Source organism: Octopus sinensis, linkage group LG3, assembly GCF_006345805.1.
Source record: "Octopus sinensis linkage group LG3, ASM634580v1, whole genome shotgun sequence".
Classification (NCBI taxonomy): domain Eukaryota; kingdom Metazoa; phylum Mollusca; class Cephalopoda; order Octopoda; family Octopodidae; genus Octopus; species Octopus sinensis.
Genome location: NC_042999.1, coordinates 27,556,927 through 27,575,476, shown reverse-complemented (window position 1 = coordinate 27,575,476; position 18,550 = coordinate 27,556,927). Strand labels below are relative to the sequence as shown.

The window sequence follows — 18,550 nt, the reverse complement described above, 5'->3', positions numbered from 1 at the left end:
ATTCAAGGCACGACTTGATATGGGACCCGCTGAACTTTTTGAAGATCTTGCTTTCAATATTGATGAACAATTGAAATGGAATACATTAGTTTCGAAATTCCAGGTTCGTTAAACCATTTTAGTTTCTGTCTATTATGATATTTTGTTTTCTTTCAGTTATCTTTTAATAACCATCCACAACACTCTAATTGGAATGATTTAGATGACAGGCCTCCCAGTCATGACTAAACTGTCATTATCTGTAATTATACGTAGGAGTGGCTGTGTGGTAAGTAGCTTGCTTACAAACCACATGGTTCCGAGTTCAGTCTCACTGCGTGGCACCTTGGGCAAGTGTCTTCTACTATAGCCTCGGGCCGACCAAAGCCTAGTGAGTGGATTTGGTAGACGGAAACTGAAACAAGCCCGTCGTATATATGCATTTATATATGTATGTGTGTGTATATGTTTCGCGGTGATAAAGATGGGGGGATTGAAAGAGTATTTGTGTTCGTGACTACCAAAACACATAAAACAATTAGCGAAAGTACGGAGCATGCTATCAAGGCGTACTTGCTTGCGAATGATGAAAGTCGTTTTAGTTTCATGCATCTGATTTTACATTTTGGACGAGATCTTAAGAGGTATGATGTGATTCGAGTGAAATTCAAGCAGGAAGTTCCTCGTCTTGCGGTATTTCGTGTTTATCTCAAATCATTCAAACTAGAAATTTGGAAATCTATGATAGTGGTTCGTAAAAGTTAGAGATACACGGAAAGACTGAAAACCTTGTTAACACAATTCCCAAACAAAAACTGACAAAAATTTACAATAACCATTTTAGCATGACTACTTTATCAAGAATTGAAATCGCACCGCTTCTGTCATTTTTACTCATCGGAGTTTTAATTGTTTCTTAAAGATGGTGCTCAAATCTGCCCTTGGTCTAAATACCTAAAATAAACTAAATAATTACTTGCTCTCCGAAACCTCTGTATGAGGGGCTGTAACTGGAAGTTTCTCTCCAAGTAGTAGTAGTGAGAACACCTATATATAGTGAGAAACCAACATCTTACTTCACATATATTATTATCTCTGTCTATGCCACTCATATTCTCTAAGGGAAAGACATAATCAGTCAACTAAGCAACAGTGGTATCGTAAACATTGTTTCAGAGCGCACAGATTCGAAACATACACCACAAGGCATCCCAACAATCGTTCTAACAATTCCGACAACCCAACATCTGGAATTGGTGTATTATCTATCGGCCCCAAAACGATAAAAGATAAAGTTAACATAGACAGGAATTGAACTCAGAGTGCTAGAATGGATACCTATTTCTTTACTATCCACAAGGAGCTAAACACAGAGGGGACAAACACGGACAGACAAACGAATTAAGTCGATTACATCGACCCCCAAGTACGTAATTGGTGCTTAATTTATCGACCCCCGAAAGGATAAAAGGGAAAGTCGACCTTGGCGGAATTTGAACTCAGAAGCGGACGAAATACCACAAAGCATTTCGCCCGGCGTGCTAATGTTTCTGCCAGCTGGGAAGCTTCATTCCGTACTGTAACGATTCCATTAATGCGTTTCTTTGCTCTACTCCACAGCTTTTATCACGTGTCTCCATTGAAAATTATCTCATTCTTAGCGCATATTTTTTGCTTCCTTTATTTGATAAGATTGGAAATTCTGATTTCTTTATATTCAATTCTGTTCCAATGTCTCTTCCAAACAACGTCATGAATGAAAAATATTTATGTATTTATTTATTTTTATTCATTCATCTGTTTTATGTCCTAAATTCGTATTGTCAATACCAGTTATCTGCCCCTGATTCTCCAGCCTTTCAATGTTACACACACACACACACACTCACTCTGTCTCTCTTACACACTCTCTCTCTCACACACTCTCACAAACACATACATGCACACATACATACATACATACATACATACATGCATACATACATATATATATGTATATATATATATATATATATATATATATATATATATATATATATATATATATATATATATATATATATATACACAGACACATGCATATATACATACACACGCGCACATGAGCGCACATGTACATATAACGTAAAACGTATAGTGCGTATTTTGTGCATGTAACTGTTAGGGGGAGCAGTGATGTCTTTGAATAAATGCTGGACAAAATGTTGTTTTTTCCTGTTTGGTCAGATATTGACAAAACGAAATATTTAGTTTATTCGTATATTTTCTATTTGTTGATAGTGTTCTTCAGAACAAACATTCTTTTTAACCATTCCCGTCTAGACAGCAGGAATTCCAATATCGCGATTCTATTTTCATAGCAGGCAATCTTTTTATTATTTTTTTTTATATATATTCTCTGTTAATTTTATTCACCTAATTATTATTTGCTTGTTTATTTGTGTGTTTGTTTGTTTGTTTGTTTGGTGTCTGTCTGTTCGTCACATCGCTAGTTCATTTGCTATAATGTATTGAATCAATTGTATGCTTTTGCATAAAGCATTCTGTGCAAACAGTACTGGGGTTTACAAATGTAGAAAGAAGCAAATGAGGTCGCTTGTTCAGCTAGAAATAGCAGTAATATATACTTCATATCACAGCTTAATGCTTTGCAAGAGGGAAACCGGATATAACATAGTCCAAGCTGTGCCATTATTTTTTAGAGGAGGTTTTTTGTCATGGCCGTAATCATAAGTTTTATTGATTATATCTGTCTTGGCGGAAAACAACAACAACAACAACAACAACAACAACAACAACAACAACAACAACAACAGCAACATCATCAACAATACTATGTACTCAATGAGGAATTTGCTTAAAAGCACTAAAAATAACCGCGAACTCATTTTTACAAGAAGGTTTACAAAATTATACGTAGGAGTGGCTGTGTGGTAAGTAGCTTGATTACGAACCACATGGTTCCGGGCTCAGTCCCACTGCGTGGCACCTTGGGCATGTGTCTTCTACTATAGCCTCGGGCCGACCAAAGCCTAGTGAGTGGATTTGGTAGACGGAAACTGAAACAAGCCCGTCGTATATATACATTTATATATATATATATATATATATATATATATATATATATATATATATATATATATATATATATATATATGTGTATATGTCTGTGTGTCTGTGTTTGTCCCCCCAACATCGCTTGACAACTGATGTGGTGTGTTTACGTCCCCGTAACTTAGTGGTTCGGTAAACGAGATCGATAGAATAAGTACTAGGTTTACAAAGAATAAGTCCTGGGGTCGATTTGCTCAACTAAAAGGCGGTGCTCCAGCATGACCTCAGAGTAAAAGAGAGTAAAAGAGGTGAAAATATCGAATTCTAACTAAATAAATGTCAAGATGTTGCATAGAAGATTTCTCTGATCATAAGTCTCCTAAATCCTCAATGACATCGGGACTAAACAGTAACAACAAAAACCACGCCAATAACAACAGTGATCATGGAAATTAATAAAATGTTAGCGGAAGCCGAAGAATTTCCGTGATTTTTAAATGTTATAATCTATATATATAAAGCTGAAGTTGTCTGTGTGTGACAGGTTTGGTAGCCTTCAACTAACACTATCTCTCCGAGACCCTGCGGCGCAAGTTGACCAAAATTGAGAGTATGATAGAAGAAGGCTTGCTCTACATTCCGTAGAAGATAAAATTCAAATCGGATCACGTTAAGACCAAAAATTATTTACATCAAAAAGGTACTTTTTTCTATGAAAATCCCTATTTTTTACGATTTTTTTGACTACTGTGTCGCCATTTTCGGTATATTTCAACCCGAAATATGTTCACTTAAAGAGAATAAGAAGCTACATAATGCAAAAGTTTTACTTTTCAAAAATTCCAAATCTAAAAGGTCGAAACAAACCTGAGCAACGCCGGGTGATACTGCTAGTATTTTATAAGGTTAACATTGCTTCATAATATTAAATATTTCAATTATGCCTCCAATTACCTTCCGTACATAAGATTGTCGAAAGCCTAACACGCGACCTTAAATCATTGCATTAAATATCTCGATTATGTTCCAGATTCCTTTATAAACTTAAAGCTGTTGAAAGCATAACACCCGGCCTTGATTCACCATACTAAATATTCTCATTATATCTTCGATTCCTTCTTATAGATAAAGTTTCGGAGGCCTAACACTCAAACAAATGAAGGCTGTGACAAACATATTATACACTAGGTGGACCCGTGAAAAATTCACGGAAAACATAAAAAATGTAAACATCTGTATACAGTGTACTGGTGCCATGAGAAATGTTTGTATATTATGACCGTCTTTCTTTACGTTCTGAGTTCAAATTCTGTCGAGGTCAGCTTTGCCCTTCGTTCTTTCGGGGTCGATAAATTACGTACCAGTTGTGTACTGAGGTCGATCTAATCTACTGGCCACCTCCACGTAAACGGAATTACTATTTAAAGAACCTTCTTGATTTAGTGGTACGGAATGTTTTTCTGGTATTCTTTTATTCTTTTACTTGTTTCAGTCAGTTGACGGTGACCATGCTGGAGCACCACCCTTTTTGTCGAAGAAATTGACCCTTGGACTTATTCCCTGTAAGCCTGAACAGCGAAACGACAGGGACGCAAATGCACCAACATCGGTTGTCAAGCAATGGTGGTGGTGGGACAAACAGACACAAACAGTCACATACATACATACACGCATACACACATACATACATACATACATACATACATACATACATACATACATACATATATATGATGGGCTTAGAGGTAGTGGTGAAGCTGGTTGGTGCGATTTTGTGGTTTGCTGGTATGCCGAAAGAGATCCAGCGGGCCCTAACTTGTTCCTCGATCTTAAAGGTGTAATGTGGATGTGTAATGATGACACATCAACAAATGAGCCAGAAATTCTAACTTAAAAAATGTAGAAAGAAAAAGACAACGTTGTATTCTGAAGCCAAAAGATGTTTTTTAGCTGAGGTGTAATTTTATAATGAAAACAAATTAAAAATTTTAATTTTGGTGCAAAACACCTCGTGTTTTGGTGTATGGCTGTAGTTCAAATGGGTTAAAAAACGTGTGCGTGTGTGTGTGTGTGGTTGGACTTTTAATAGCAGTTTAAGGTCAGTCGCAGAAAGGAATTCAAAACGGCAACACGTGCAATCAGGGGGAAATACAACCGGGTTTCGTGGTCTGCTACCACAACAGCTCCTTTATAGGATCCAGTTAGCTCAAGACATCATCAGGAGGAGCCACGTCTGGTTTCGGCCCCTACTCCTCTACCGTTTTGACGTGGCGCCCCCCTCTTTCGGAGGTGTCTTCAGCTCTGGTGTTGGGTGCACGTCTTCTTTCTTCTTCTTTTTTCTGTTCCCTGGCCTCTTCGATGTATCGTCAGCGAGTGTCAGCCGGTAACTTACATACAAACATACACATACATGCACACACATCCACAAACATACCTAGAGAGAGAGAGAGAGAGAGAGAGAGAGGCAGACAGAGAGTAAGTGTCAGATAGTCCACAACGAAGTCTTCACCCCTCTCTGTCTTTCTTCCTACCTGTTGCTTTGCCACTGATTGGAATTGTTTTAGTTGTGTTTTCAAACTCTTTCATTCACTCTCTCTTTCTCCCCCAGTTTTTCTCTTGCAATTAAAACAATAAATGTCCAAAATGATTCAGTGTTTCAGTTGAAAAACATATACGAATGTTATTAGAAGTTTTGGATCTTTTCGGTTTGAACGGCAGTTTTTAACAATTTCTAGGTAACTAAAAAATTTTAAACTTCGTATACTGGTAGAATGTGTCTATAAAACATCTTTTTCTCTTGGCTTTATTGAGAAAATTCTATAGTTTGTAAGATATTTGTTGTTTTTTTTCTTCAATTTCTGCAATTCCAACCAATCACTGACGTCTATTGAGTTAAAAAGCATTCTGTGCCGTATGAATATGTCCCTCGTTTAAGAAACACATTAGGTTTATTTACATTTGTGAAGAAAAAAAGATATCCTTCCCCCACACTTAACCTTAACCCTAACCCTAACTAACCCTAACTAACCTTAACCCTAAAAGAGATCGAAATGCAATAGATCGATTCTAGGGTCATAAATATGGGTGACAATTTCATATGACACCGCTCGAAAAAACTGCCGTTCAAACCGAAAAGATCCGAAGTTTTTGTTTAGGATACGGTATCCAATATTTTCTGTGGTTGAAAAAACGAAACAAACACCAACTTCCTTTGAGTCACCACTAACCTTCTACGCCCCCCCCCATATACATACATATGTCTCGAGTTGTAGCTGTAATTCAAAGGGGCTAGCCTTGCCATATTCTGTGTAAGGCTGAATCCCCCTGAGAAATACGTTAATGTTATGCATGTCTGTAGAATACTCAGCTATTTGTAAGTTAATTTTATCCTCGTATGCTAATGGAAAGTGAAATTGATATCTAATATTTACTGTGTCTTTCTCTTTCATTTCCTTTGTGTCCCTCTTCTCTCCTGCTTTTGATTTAACAATGTGTATATGTATCTCTGTAGCTACTCCTCTTGCGATGAACGCTGTCATCACTCACTGTCTCTTTCATTCTCTCTCACTTCTTCTCTCTCCCTCACTCTCTTTCTTTCTCTCTTACGTCCTCTCTGAAACATTAAAAAACACAAAACGAACGCCGTCACCACTCACTGTATCTTTCACTCTCCCGCTTTCTCTCTCTATCTTACTTCCTCTCTGTCCTCCTCTCTCTCGCTTTGCCACTTCTTTGCAGTAAGTGTGACGCACACAACAGGTACGTACAAAAACAAAACGTTAGCGTATTAATATTATCAATACTTTTATAATACGTGATCACTGAAAGACGACTGAATCTATTTACTTTAGACATTTCCCTATATTTTATTCTCTTCTAATGATTCTTAACTGCAACATTATGAAGAAACAGCATGTAACTGTTAACGTTTTAATTTATATATGTCAACTGACGAACAATAGCATCGTTGATTACAAGTTTCCATGGAGGAAATCACTAGTCACTTGATTTAATGATAGCCAGAATAAGGGAGGGTCTGTTAAACATTTTGCTATTCTCCGTTCCATGTACGTTCGTATGCATGTATGTGTACATTAATTTCATGTATATATATATGTATGTATATATGTATGTATGTATGTATATATATATATATATATATATATATATATATATATATATGCATATATGTATATATGTAAAAGAGAGAGAGAGAGAGATTTACATTCATATATAAATGTATATAAGTATACATATATGAATACACCCACACACCCACCCATATATATACATATGCATACGTGCACACACAAATATATGTACATATGCACGCATACACATCCTCGCATACATACACATGTATACACACACACACACAAACATATATATGGGACAGATAGCACTGAGGGATAATAAAGAAAGTTACAGAAAAACTACAACAGAGCGCAAGCATATCGCATTGTAATCCCTTCACCAGTTCTCAACCAGAAATCATTGCAATTTCGGCACCTATATTTTGTTTATACTTTCATATGTCTGTGAAGCATAAACCAGTGAAGCTAAACTAAAATGACGTCTAATTTATGATCCAGTCACAATTTAAAGAATAAATATTTCCTTTCGCTAGTTCAGTTCTTATTTATGTTTACTGAGGCATCAAATTGATGAGTGAGATATGTTCATGGATATGAGAATAGCCCTTTATTGAGATAGACATCATTTTGAAAAGAATGCACTCTGTTGTTGTTGTTGTTGCTGTTGCTACTGCTGTTGCTGCTGTTATGCACACATACACACATGCCTCGCAAATCCTTTATTCCCTTTCTCTAACCCTCTTTCACCCCATGTATGCATATAGTACACATATGCATAGGTACATATGCACATGTGCACACACACATGTATGTATGTATGTATGTATGTACGTACGTATGTGCGTACATACGTACGTACGTCTGTATGCATACAATAGTAAAATGTGACCCTGGAGGACGACGAAGGGACATACGGAAAATAGGAACAAAAAATAACCACAAAGGGTAAGGGAACGTTCACCATTCACTGGTTATCGATTAAGAATCCCACTTTCAACTCCTACACAAACATACATACATACATACATACATACATACATACATACATACATATATACACACATACATGCATGCATACATACATGCATACATGCATGCATACATCCACACATACATACATACATACATGCATACATACATACATGCATACATACATACATGCATGCATACATACATACATACATACATGCATAATACATACATGCATAATACATACATACATATATACATGCATACATACATACATGCATGCATACATATATACATACATGCATACATGCATGCATACATACATGCATACATACATACATGCATACATACATACATACGAGGGCATACCGAAAAGTTCTTGGCTTTAAGAGAATCGTGAAAGGCTTTGTTGGAAGCCTAACCTTCCGAGTTCTTTTACAGGGCTTAGAAAAACTGAAAGACCAATGTAATGAGTGTGTGAACAGGTTGGGGAAAGATATGTTGAATAAAATCATAATTAACTAATACTCCTGTATTTTCTTTTACCCAAAGTCAGGGAGTTTTCAGCATCCTCTCATATATGTAGGATGCCTTTTTTAATAGGTAATACTGTGTGTGTCGTTGTTGCTGATGCTCTAGGGTCAGCTCTGACCAGACAGTTTTACGGCACGATGGTTGTCAGCCGAACAACGAGATTCAATTACAGATAAATTCCATAATACCATATCTCTCCACCGAGCTGATGAACACATCTTGACACGTAACGATGACTGTTATGGATTGCAACAACCTGAACATATTGTATACTCTCCACTGTAATTAATTTCAACATACTTTTTATTACCGTGGTTGTTGTTTAAACCTAGATCACCCCCGATTGAGCTTAGCTATAATCAACGGCTTTTTAACCACGATCATCTGAACTTTTCCAATCGACATTTTGGGTTGCTTTTGTCCAATGAGTCATTACTTTGTCCGTAGTCAGAGTAATTCAGTTGCCTTTAATTTGAAGTGGTAAGTATAAGATGACAAGGGAATGACGTCTAACGAAAGTGAAACACGGCAGTATCCTTACATAAACCGCGATAGACGATCGTTAGCTTCTCTACCTGTCATATTACGGATTTTATAACAATACGGTGAAGTCAGTTACAACTCTTATTTCCTGTCAATTGTACAACTTCTATAGAGAAGAGTAGATACCACAACTATTTCCTCTCTAGATTGTATATTGCTGAACACGATACAGCTTCAAAGCAATATAATGAAGCAGATATGACTGTTATTTCCTGCCAGATATATCAAACCATTTTATTAATATTATTCCTGAGGCAGTGTGTTGTCAAAATTGTTAGCACGTCGAATAAACTGCTTACCGGCGTTTCTTTCGGCTCATTACATTCTGCGCTCAAATCCTATTTCTTTACTACCCACAAGGGGCTAAACACAGAAGGGACAAACAAGGATAGACGAACGGATTAAGTCGATTATATCGACCCCAGTGCGTAACTGGTACTTTACTTATCGATCCCGAAAGGATGAAAGGCAAAGTCGACCTCGGCGGAATTTGAACTCAGAACGTAACATCAGACGAAATACGGCTACGCATTTCGCCCGGCGTGCTAACGTTTCTGCCAGCTCGTCGCTTTTGCGCTCAAATCCTGCTGAGGTCAACTTTTCCTTTTATTCTTTCTGAATTGATAAAATAAAGTATCAATGATATACTGGGGTCGATGTATTTGACTTCTCCCCACTTCAAAGTTACTGACCGTGTGCCAAAAAGTTAAAAGAATTATAATCATTCTTTTCTCACCTGTGATATATTATCATTGTTCCTACCTATAAGGTGGCGTGTTGGCGGTTTTTCGTCTACGTTTACTTTCGAATTCCGCCTTCTGCTTAATCGAACTAGACCCAAGGCCAAACAATCCCTATAACTACTACCACCACAACAACTACTACATCATGTTTACACTACCAGCACTATGAATAGAGCCCCACGACATTATAATGACCACCACCACCACCACCACTATACCTATTTCTTTATTACCCACAAGGGGCTAAACACAGAGGGGACAAACAAGGACAGACATAGGTACTGAGTCGATTACATCGACCCCAGTGCGTAACTGGTACTTAATTTATCGACCCCGAAAGGATGAAAGGCAAAGTCGACCTCGGTGGAATTTGAACTCACAACGTAACGCAGACGAAATACCGCAAAGCATTTCGCCCGGCGTGCTAACGTTTCTGCCAGCTCGCCGCTTTGCTATCTCAGCCACCACCGACACCAGCACTACCTTCACCATTACAACTTCATTGCCACACCACCACCACCATAACCATGCACACTGAGTTCAAATCTCTCTGGGGTCAACCTTGATATCGTTTCGTAAGTAATTGGAATATATTCTTGAGTTTAGCGACAATTAGGGAAATTTGTAAAACATAGAATGAGATGCTTCGTGGTATTTATTTCTGATTTTTGCATTTCGAGTTCTTAGGAGGCAGGCTTAATCCATCGGCCAGTTTAACATCACCAATTAGTCACTGGATCCATAAAAGAGAGTTAACTCTGTTGCAAGTAACCAGACAGAGTCTCTGCTTAGGGAACATCTTCCTCCTACCCCCCCACATCAGAATCAGAGGTTCCGAAAAAATATAGTCATGGGTACCACCTTCTCTTCTTGACTAAACGGCCAAAAGATTATTATATATTTCTTTACTACCCCCAAGGGGCTAAACATAGAGGGGACAAACAAGGACAGACAAACGGATTAAGTCGATTACATCAACCCCAGTGCGAATCTGGTACTTTATTTATCGACCTCGAGAGGATGAAAGGCAAAGTCGACCTCGGTGGAATTTGAACTCAGAACGTAACGACAGACGAAATACGGCTACGCATTTCGCCCGGCGCGCTAACGTTTCTGCCAGCTCGCCGGTCAAAAGATTATTATAGTGATGGAATTTCTTAATAAAGTATCTTTGGCTGTGTGGTAAGTAGCTTGCTAACCAACCACATGGTTCCGGGTTCAGTCCCACTGCGTGGCATCTTGGGAAAGTGTCTTCTGCTATAGCCCCGGGCCGACCAATGCCTTGTGAGTGGATTTGGTAGACGGAAACTGAAAGAAGCCTGTCGTATATACGTATATATATATGTGTGTCTGTGTTTGTCCCCCTAGCACTGCTTGACAACCGACAACCGATGCTGGTGTGTTTACGTCCCCGTCACTTAGCGGTTCGGCAAAAAAGAGACTGATAGAATAAGTACTGGGCTTACAAAGAATAAGTCCCGGGGTCGATTTGCTCGACTAAAGGCGGTGCTCCAGCATGGCCGCAGTCAAATGACTGAAACAAGTAAAAGAGTAAAGAGTAAAGAGAGTAAGATAGATAATTTTGTGTGCGGTGAGGAGAAAACCTTAACGATTAGTGAGAGGTCTTGCGGGTTAATAAGCCTATTGTACTTTATGGACTTTACATAACATGAGAACAGTTGACAGAACCTACCCATTAAGCAAGGTGAATTTGAAAATGGAAGCATAATTATCGCTTGATGCAACTGATACCAACCACAAAACTAGGCACGGTCTATGTGGTCGCTATAGCTGCGAGCAGTAGTAGCTAAATATATCTTATACCAAACTGCAATGAATAAAAATAGACTTTATGACATATTGCCTCATGGCCTAGTGGTTAGGATATTTGATTCCTTGGGACGGTTAGTAGGTTTGATTCTCGGAACAGCTGATGCATTATATCCTCAAGTAAGGTATTTTCACGTTGTTCCAGTCTTTTCCGTTGCAAATATGTACCAGCCGAGAAGTACCATCTCTCCAGTTATTACATACTCAATATTTCGCTGGATCAAGAATGTAATGTGCAAGTTGATTTCTTTGTTTGCTCTCGGCAACGTAGGTATCTAAAATAATTAGCGAAATCATAAAAGCAGCATATATGCTACTAAGTCATATTCACTCGCAAATGATGACTCGTTGTCGTCGACTCCTTCTCGTTTCCTAATATTTCTTTCTTCGTTTGTAATTCCAAGAGAAATGCCGGTGGCGTGGTTTCGAATTGCGAGGGTTCCGACTTGCCATGAAGTGACCTAGTTTTGAAGACATCTGTTTCTCGTGAAATATGACATGCAGATTCAGACAACAAAACTACAACGGATTGCCATCAGTACAGGTGTTCCTTAAGTTGCACATTCTTATCCAGCCCGTCTGGCATTGCCTTCTTCCATGAGTTCAGCCTTTGATATCATGTCTTGATCCACTTGTTCTGCCATGTAGTAACTTTGACTACTTTTTTTTCGTGGTACGCTACTCTAGAACCACCCAGTACAGTGGGAGCAGTCTCTCCTCGTGAAAGTTATAGCAGGGACGGTCTTGCTACGAAGTCAAAGTTCTAGGTCTTTACCCGAATATGACTGATCGCCTTAGAGTGTGAGGACTTAGAGTCGGAGAAGAGGCTAAATGTTGCACTTCACACATTGAAATGCATTACATCGATAAAGCCTTTGAGAGTGACGATTATGGACTATATTGAACCATCAAAAAGGTGAGATGGTCATGGCGGGAGTGCATTCGAAAGTAGGCTTCACGTGGATAACAACAACGGTAGCATCACAACATTAGCCGCATCACAACAACAGCGATATAGCTAATACAGAAATTATATTTTATTCTAGATTGGAGTTGATTAAAATGAATTTTATTTCTGTCATGACTTCGCTTAAATATTCTAAACTTCTTGGAAGTTTTAGTCGAAAGAAAAATCTCGATTTAATAGCCTATTTAAATAAATGAAATAGTAACATCCACTCAAACATCCACACAATACATTCCTTCATTCATTAGAAATACGAATATAAATTAAATAAAACACAATGACGAAACTGCTAAATGCATTTTGTCTGGGGACATTTCATGACACATGCTAGTTTCAATTAGAAACACGAAGAAAAGTTGTATTTTTATTCAACGACGCAAGAATCAATCTGTAACAAATGAAGTAATTAATTTTCGTTCTTTATTTAGATGACAATATTGAAGTGTTTGCAATAAACTATATGTGTGTGAATACATTTGCTGCTGACCGGCACTGCAATTAATGAAACACTTGTTAACGATAGTATGTGGTATTATTATTACATGGAAGGTAAACAAAAACAGAAAGATACAGAAAAAAATGATAGTAATCATTATAAAAAAATAAAAGGATAGCAATCAACAACAACAATAACATCACAGTAGCTTCAGCGGCAGCAGCAGGAGTAGCAGTAGTAATAGCAGTAGCAATAACAACAGCAACAATAACAGCAACAACAATTGCAGTAAGAGTTCGAGGATGAGGAGGTGAAGCAATAGTTATTAACTCTTCTTTTGTCAATGCAATTTTAGTGAAAGATAATAAACTTCCAAAAGTAATAAGGTGAGAAAGGGGGAGAGAAAGAGAAAGGAAGATAGAGAAAGGGAGAAAGTGCAAGATAGTGAGAGAGAGAGAAAGAGTGTGCAAGAGATAGGGAGATAAAGAAGGGAGAGAGATGCGCCATGACGCACAAGCATATGAAATGTGCGTCATTAGAACACGTTCGAACAGCATGTCAATCATTCGAAACCAGTAGTACAAGAGATGAGAGATGGATGAAGCCCGTAGGCGGGGAAGTTTTGATGAGAGATTCGCATGCTAGACACGGTCAAAGGCTTCACTGATGCCTAGAGCACAAATATTGCAATTGCTGAACTTCTCGAAAGGAAGAAACCACCAGTGAGTGATATAAAAAACTAAGGACTTCAGTAGATTTACCTCTGCGAAAGCCGTACAAAAGGACGGAGCGGAGAGTGCGGACGAGCGAAAGAGAAAGAGAAAGGGGAGAGAAAAATGGGAGAGAGAAGGAGAGAAGTAAATAGATAGATAGATAAATAGAGAGCGATAAATAGATAAATAAATAGGCGGTGAGCTGGCAGAAACGTTAGCACGCCGGGCGAAATGCTTTGTGGTATTTCGTCTGCCGTTACGTTCTGAGTTCAAATTCCGCCGAGGTCGACTTTGCCTTTCATCCTTTCGGGGTCGATAAATTAAGTACCAGTTACGCACTGGGGTCGATGTAATCGACTTAATCCGTTTGTCTGTCCTTGTTTGTCCCCTCTGTGTTTAACCCCTTGTGGGTAGTAAAGAAATAAGATAGATAAATAGAGAGAAAGATAGGGAGAGAGAGAGAGAGAGAGAGAGAGAGAGAGAGAGAGAGAGAGAGAGAGAGAGATTCAAGGCGATGGAGAACGTCGTTGTTAATGGCTGTCACCATTACCTTGGCAATGCAATAGTTGACTGGTTCGGAATATGTTGGAAGATGACCTATAGCAGTGTGTTTGCAAACAACAATCTAATGAGTACAGAAGCAAGTTATGGTATGTATTTCAAACAAACAAGGACCAATGGCCCTTGTTTGTTTGAAACAAATGGAAGTAGTTCTGCATTTAGCATGTGGTATAAGTGGGATGGGGAGCATTTTGAAATAAAAAGGAAATGAATTTCGAGGCGATTGGCCAAAAGTATGTAGTGTGGAGTCAGATGTAATGCGGGCGTACTGATACACGTACACCTCAGACACATTTAGGATATCTGTGTGTCAGTCTGGAGTGCGAGTAAAGGGTGAAACAAGTTGGTGTCAAGTCGTGTGAATAGTAAAGAGTTCAGCTTTGGTAGCAGTAAACTCGGAATAGGACGAGGGTAAGCGCTATGGACTGTGGAGCGTTAAAGTCAGCTATGACCTTCGAGAGAGGGAGAAGTGAGATATATGTAATTAAAGAGTTGCTGATGTTTTGCGGAGATTAGAGACTGATAGAAATGAAAGTAGTTAGGGGAATGTTAAAGGGAGACTTTGTGCGCAGAAAAGACGCACACCATATATGCATCTTTCCAGAATCCACCTCTGCTGCTGACATGCGAAGACACCACATATCCTGTCTTTCGCTTCTCACCTAAATTCCAGTAACAATAACTTCTAGTTACTCTGCCTATCTTCCTCTAAAGCGCTGAGACCTGGGCCATCCTAAAAAAACACCTGAATAAGCTTGAGGTTTTCCAAGTGTGGTGTTTTCGTCAAATCCTTGGTGACCGAATCTCAAACAGCAACAACCAAGAGCAATGTTAGCAATAGAAGCCGCCTATTGAAGATCCCGGTCCGGTTGTGCACGCTACAGTGGTTTGGCCAAATCTGCAGTATGAGCACCTGAAGACTACCACACCAAATTTTTAAGGTGGCAACGATCCATGCACTGGAGAATCCAGCGCAGCGCTCCGAAGAAGACATGGGCGAAACAAACTGAGGAAGACCTGAAGTCGCAACACCTCGACTTCAAGCATGGACTAACATCATCACCAGAGTTCGTCAGCCAGCGGTACCCACAGCATCGTTGAGAGGACAACCTCCCCTTCCGGTCGCCAGCTGGGAAATAAAGATGTGTACATGCAAGAAGTGATGTGTAGGATCTAAGTTGGAGAGATCTCCGACATTTGAGAAGATGAGGGAGAATTGGTCTAGGTTGGGTTGGGTTATTATTTTTTTTATCATGGGAAAGTGTAGCGAGTAATGGTGGGGGGGGGGGTAACGCACGGATAATCCCAGTTCGGAGGCCTCATCCAAATGTTTGCATTACAGTGAACACCGATTAGACACCCATGAGCCTGATGGTGATTTGAAACCGAATGGTGTGGTATATCTATCTCGCATGAAAACACAGAAAAGAAGGGGTGACCTTTTAACTCTATTGAAAATTAGTGGTGGTGGTGGGTGGGGGGATATTAGGAAAAACAAAAGAGAAATAGTGGAAAGAATAAAAAGAGATTAGAAAATCTAAAAAGAGAAAAAGAAAGTAAACGAAAGAAAGAGAAGCCGCTAAAATCATAGTTGTAGTGGTGATAGTAGGCGTAGTAGTAGTGGCAGCAGCAGCAACAGTAGTAGGAGTAACAGTAGAAGTTGCAGCAGTACTACTGATAGTTGTAGGTGAAGCAGTAGTAGTTGCATTCGTAATAGCAGCATTCGTGACAGAAGTGGAAATAATAATGGAAGTGCTAGAAAGGTGGGGAGTAAAGTCAGTTCATGGAATTGAAGGTCAACTTCAGATGAATCTTCTAGAGGCAGGTGTTGCTGCCTCTCTTGTTAATTGTTGTGTTGAACAAGTATTAGATGCCGTTATTGTAGCAGAGGAATATTAAATAGAATGTTTCTATTTCCTCCTTGAAACTGTTGCTGACGCAGTTGTTATTATTCATCAAATATCAAAGTTGCTATTATAGTTGCAGAGGGATGCTATGTTAGATTTCCTTAAATATTTGGTGGTTTTGCGGTCACAGATTTATCATGACATAGGGATATTAAATAGAATATTTATTTTTGCTTTTGTTCTTGCTATTGGCACCAAGCATGCTGTTTGTTTTCATTCTAGTGAACTCTGGCTACAAAATATGAAAATATGAGGATGCTAAAATGACAAAATATAGTAAATTTGTTTTATCTCATCAGATGAGCAAGTGGGCATCAGAATGCACTAAGGATTTCGCGTTACCAAAGCAGGTTAGAGGACGCTTTTTCTGTTGAGCACAGGGGCAAGTTAACGAAGTGATTTCAGAAAGTGGGTTTGATGAAAATGCTTGTGTTCCCAAGTTATATTGCAATAAAGATGAGGCACGTTAACATTATGGAATATTCTGATTTAATAAAAGTGTTTTGATCATTAAGCTGACAATAGCTTGAAAAGCAATGTAGATGGGATACATATGAATAAAGAACCAAAAGTTTGAAGAGCTGTGGCTATCATGTGAAAACAGAGGATCGCGGTGTATAATACTTCCAGTGGAGGTAGGTTGATATGGATTCTTAGTAAGCTACAATATGTCCTAACTAGCTGATACTGTCCTTGCTACGACTTTAAAATGTCTCCTCGGTTTGGAAGATTCAGAGTTTTGAGGAGTGAGGCACCACCTCGTAGCCTCTATTGTTCCCAGGTCTACTCTGACTGGAGTAATGGTACCTGTATCCAAGCTACGCACCCTATTGAGTAACTAAGAGACACGTAAGAAGCTTCATTCTGTCAGAAAGGGGAGCAAAAAAAGCTGTTAGTGAGTTCATGCATGATACTCAGGTTGAACAGCGTGAGTGAAGTGGAACTAATGTAGTTACAAAGAGAGTGAAATTAATGGCAAAGCAAAATGCGTTTGAACAATTGGCTGATTGGTGTGAAAAAAACCCCTCTGCACGACAAATATGCGGCCCGTAGCAAACAAGCTGATATAGACCAGAAGCACACCTATCAGCGGCTACGGAGCTCAGGGCTAAAGGCAGAGAGCGAAGGCTTTATCTTAGCTGCTCAAGATCAGAGCATTTGGAATTACCAAGCCACTGTGATGAAAAATGGAGTAGACCCACAGTACCGATACTGTAACGATAGGATTGAAACAAGGAACCACCTAATCTCTGAGTGTAAGGTTTTAGCACCTGTTGAGTACAAATCAAGGCATGACAGAGTTGGCCAATATCTACACTGGCAAATATGTCGGTATTATAAAATCAAATGTGCTGACAAATGGTACAAGCACCATCCTGAGGCTGTAACTGAGGGAAAAAATGTAACGATTCTTTGGGACTTACCAGTATGTACAGACTGGATCATCAAAGCTAATAAAACAGATATTGTTGTGAAAAACCAAAACAATAAAGTTTGTCTATTGACTGACATGAGTATGCCTTGTGATCTTCTTTTTCTATCACATGACTTTATATATGTGTCTTTATTTTAATAGCCTACCAAGGAATACGGTGAGTTTCTTTGCTCTAGGTGTCGGGCAAAGTAACTGAAATAAAATTAAAAGAAAATAATAATAATAATAATAATAATAATAATAATAATTATAATAATAATAATAATAATGATAATAATGACAATAATAATAATAATAATAATAATAATAATAATAATAATAATAATAATAATAATAATAAATTCGTTTATTGGTCACAAGGGCTTACATAAAATTACATTAAATGACATGCAACAACATAAATAACAAAACAGTACGATACAATGGGTTTTACAACGTGTAAACAATATAATAACAATTAAAAATTAAACTATTTAAAATACCCAAGCGCTTTAAGGACCTCGTCGAAAACCCCACAAAAGCCACGGGTACCTGAACAACAGGGCAAGAGCCCTTCTCCTTTTCTTTACAGCTGTATGCTCAGAATTGGTCCTTTCACACTGGCCATTCTTCCAACATTCACCCATCTTTCAACGAACTTGCTTCAAGGCAACCCTAACTTCTCCACCGCAACTTCCTTTTCAAGTGAAACTTGAAAAGTTGATGAGAGTTTGGCCGGAAAGTGTCTGTCTTTAGCCCTTTCAAACGGGTCCACCATGCGACCTCTTTCGCTACAGCTACTAGAC

General features: G+C 38.6%; 1 protein-coding gene and 1 long non-coding RNA gene across 3 annotated transcripts in view; one reads left to right on the top strand and one right to left on the bottom strand.

Annotated features, from left to right (window-relative positions):
- LOC115209780 (stAR-related lipid transfer protein 3-like) overlaps positions 1–18,550 on the top strand; it is a 133,906-nt gene that overhangs the window by 65,352 nt on the left and 50,004 nt on the right. For both annotated transcript variants that reach the window (XM_036500916.1, XM_029778297.2), the window contains exon 4: positions 8–103. In XM_036500916.1, coding sequence (XP_036356809.1) covers positions 8–103 — 96 coding nt within the window. The remainder of the gene's footprint in view (positions 1–7; positions 104–18,550) is intronic.
- The window catches only part of LOC118762421, a 16,010-nt gene continuing 12,467 nt past the window's right edge, over positions 15,008–18,550 (bottom strand). Inside the window, exon 3 of the long non-coding RNA XR_004998170.1 lies at positions 15,008–15,019. This is a non-coding gene — a long non-coding RNA (uncharacterized LOC118762421). The remainder of the gene's footprint in view (positions 15,020–18,550) is intronic.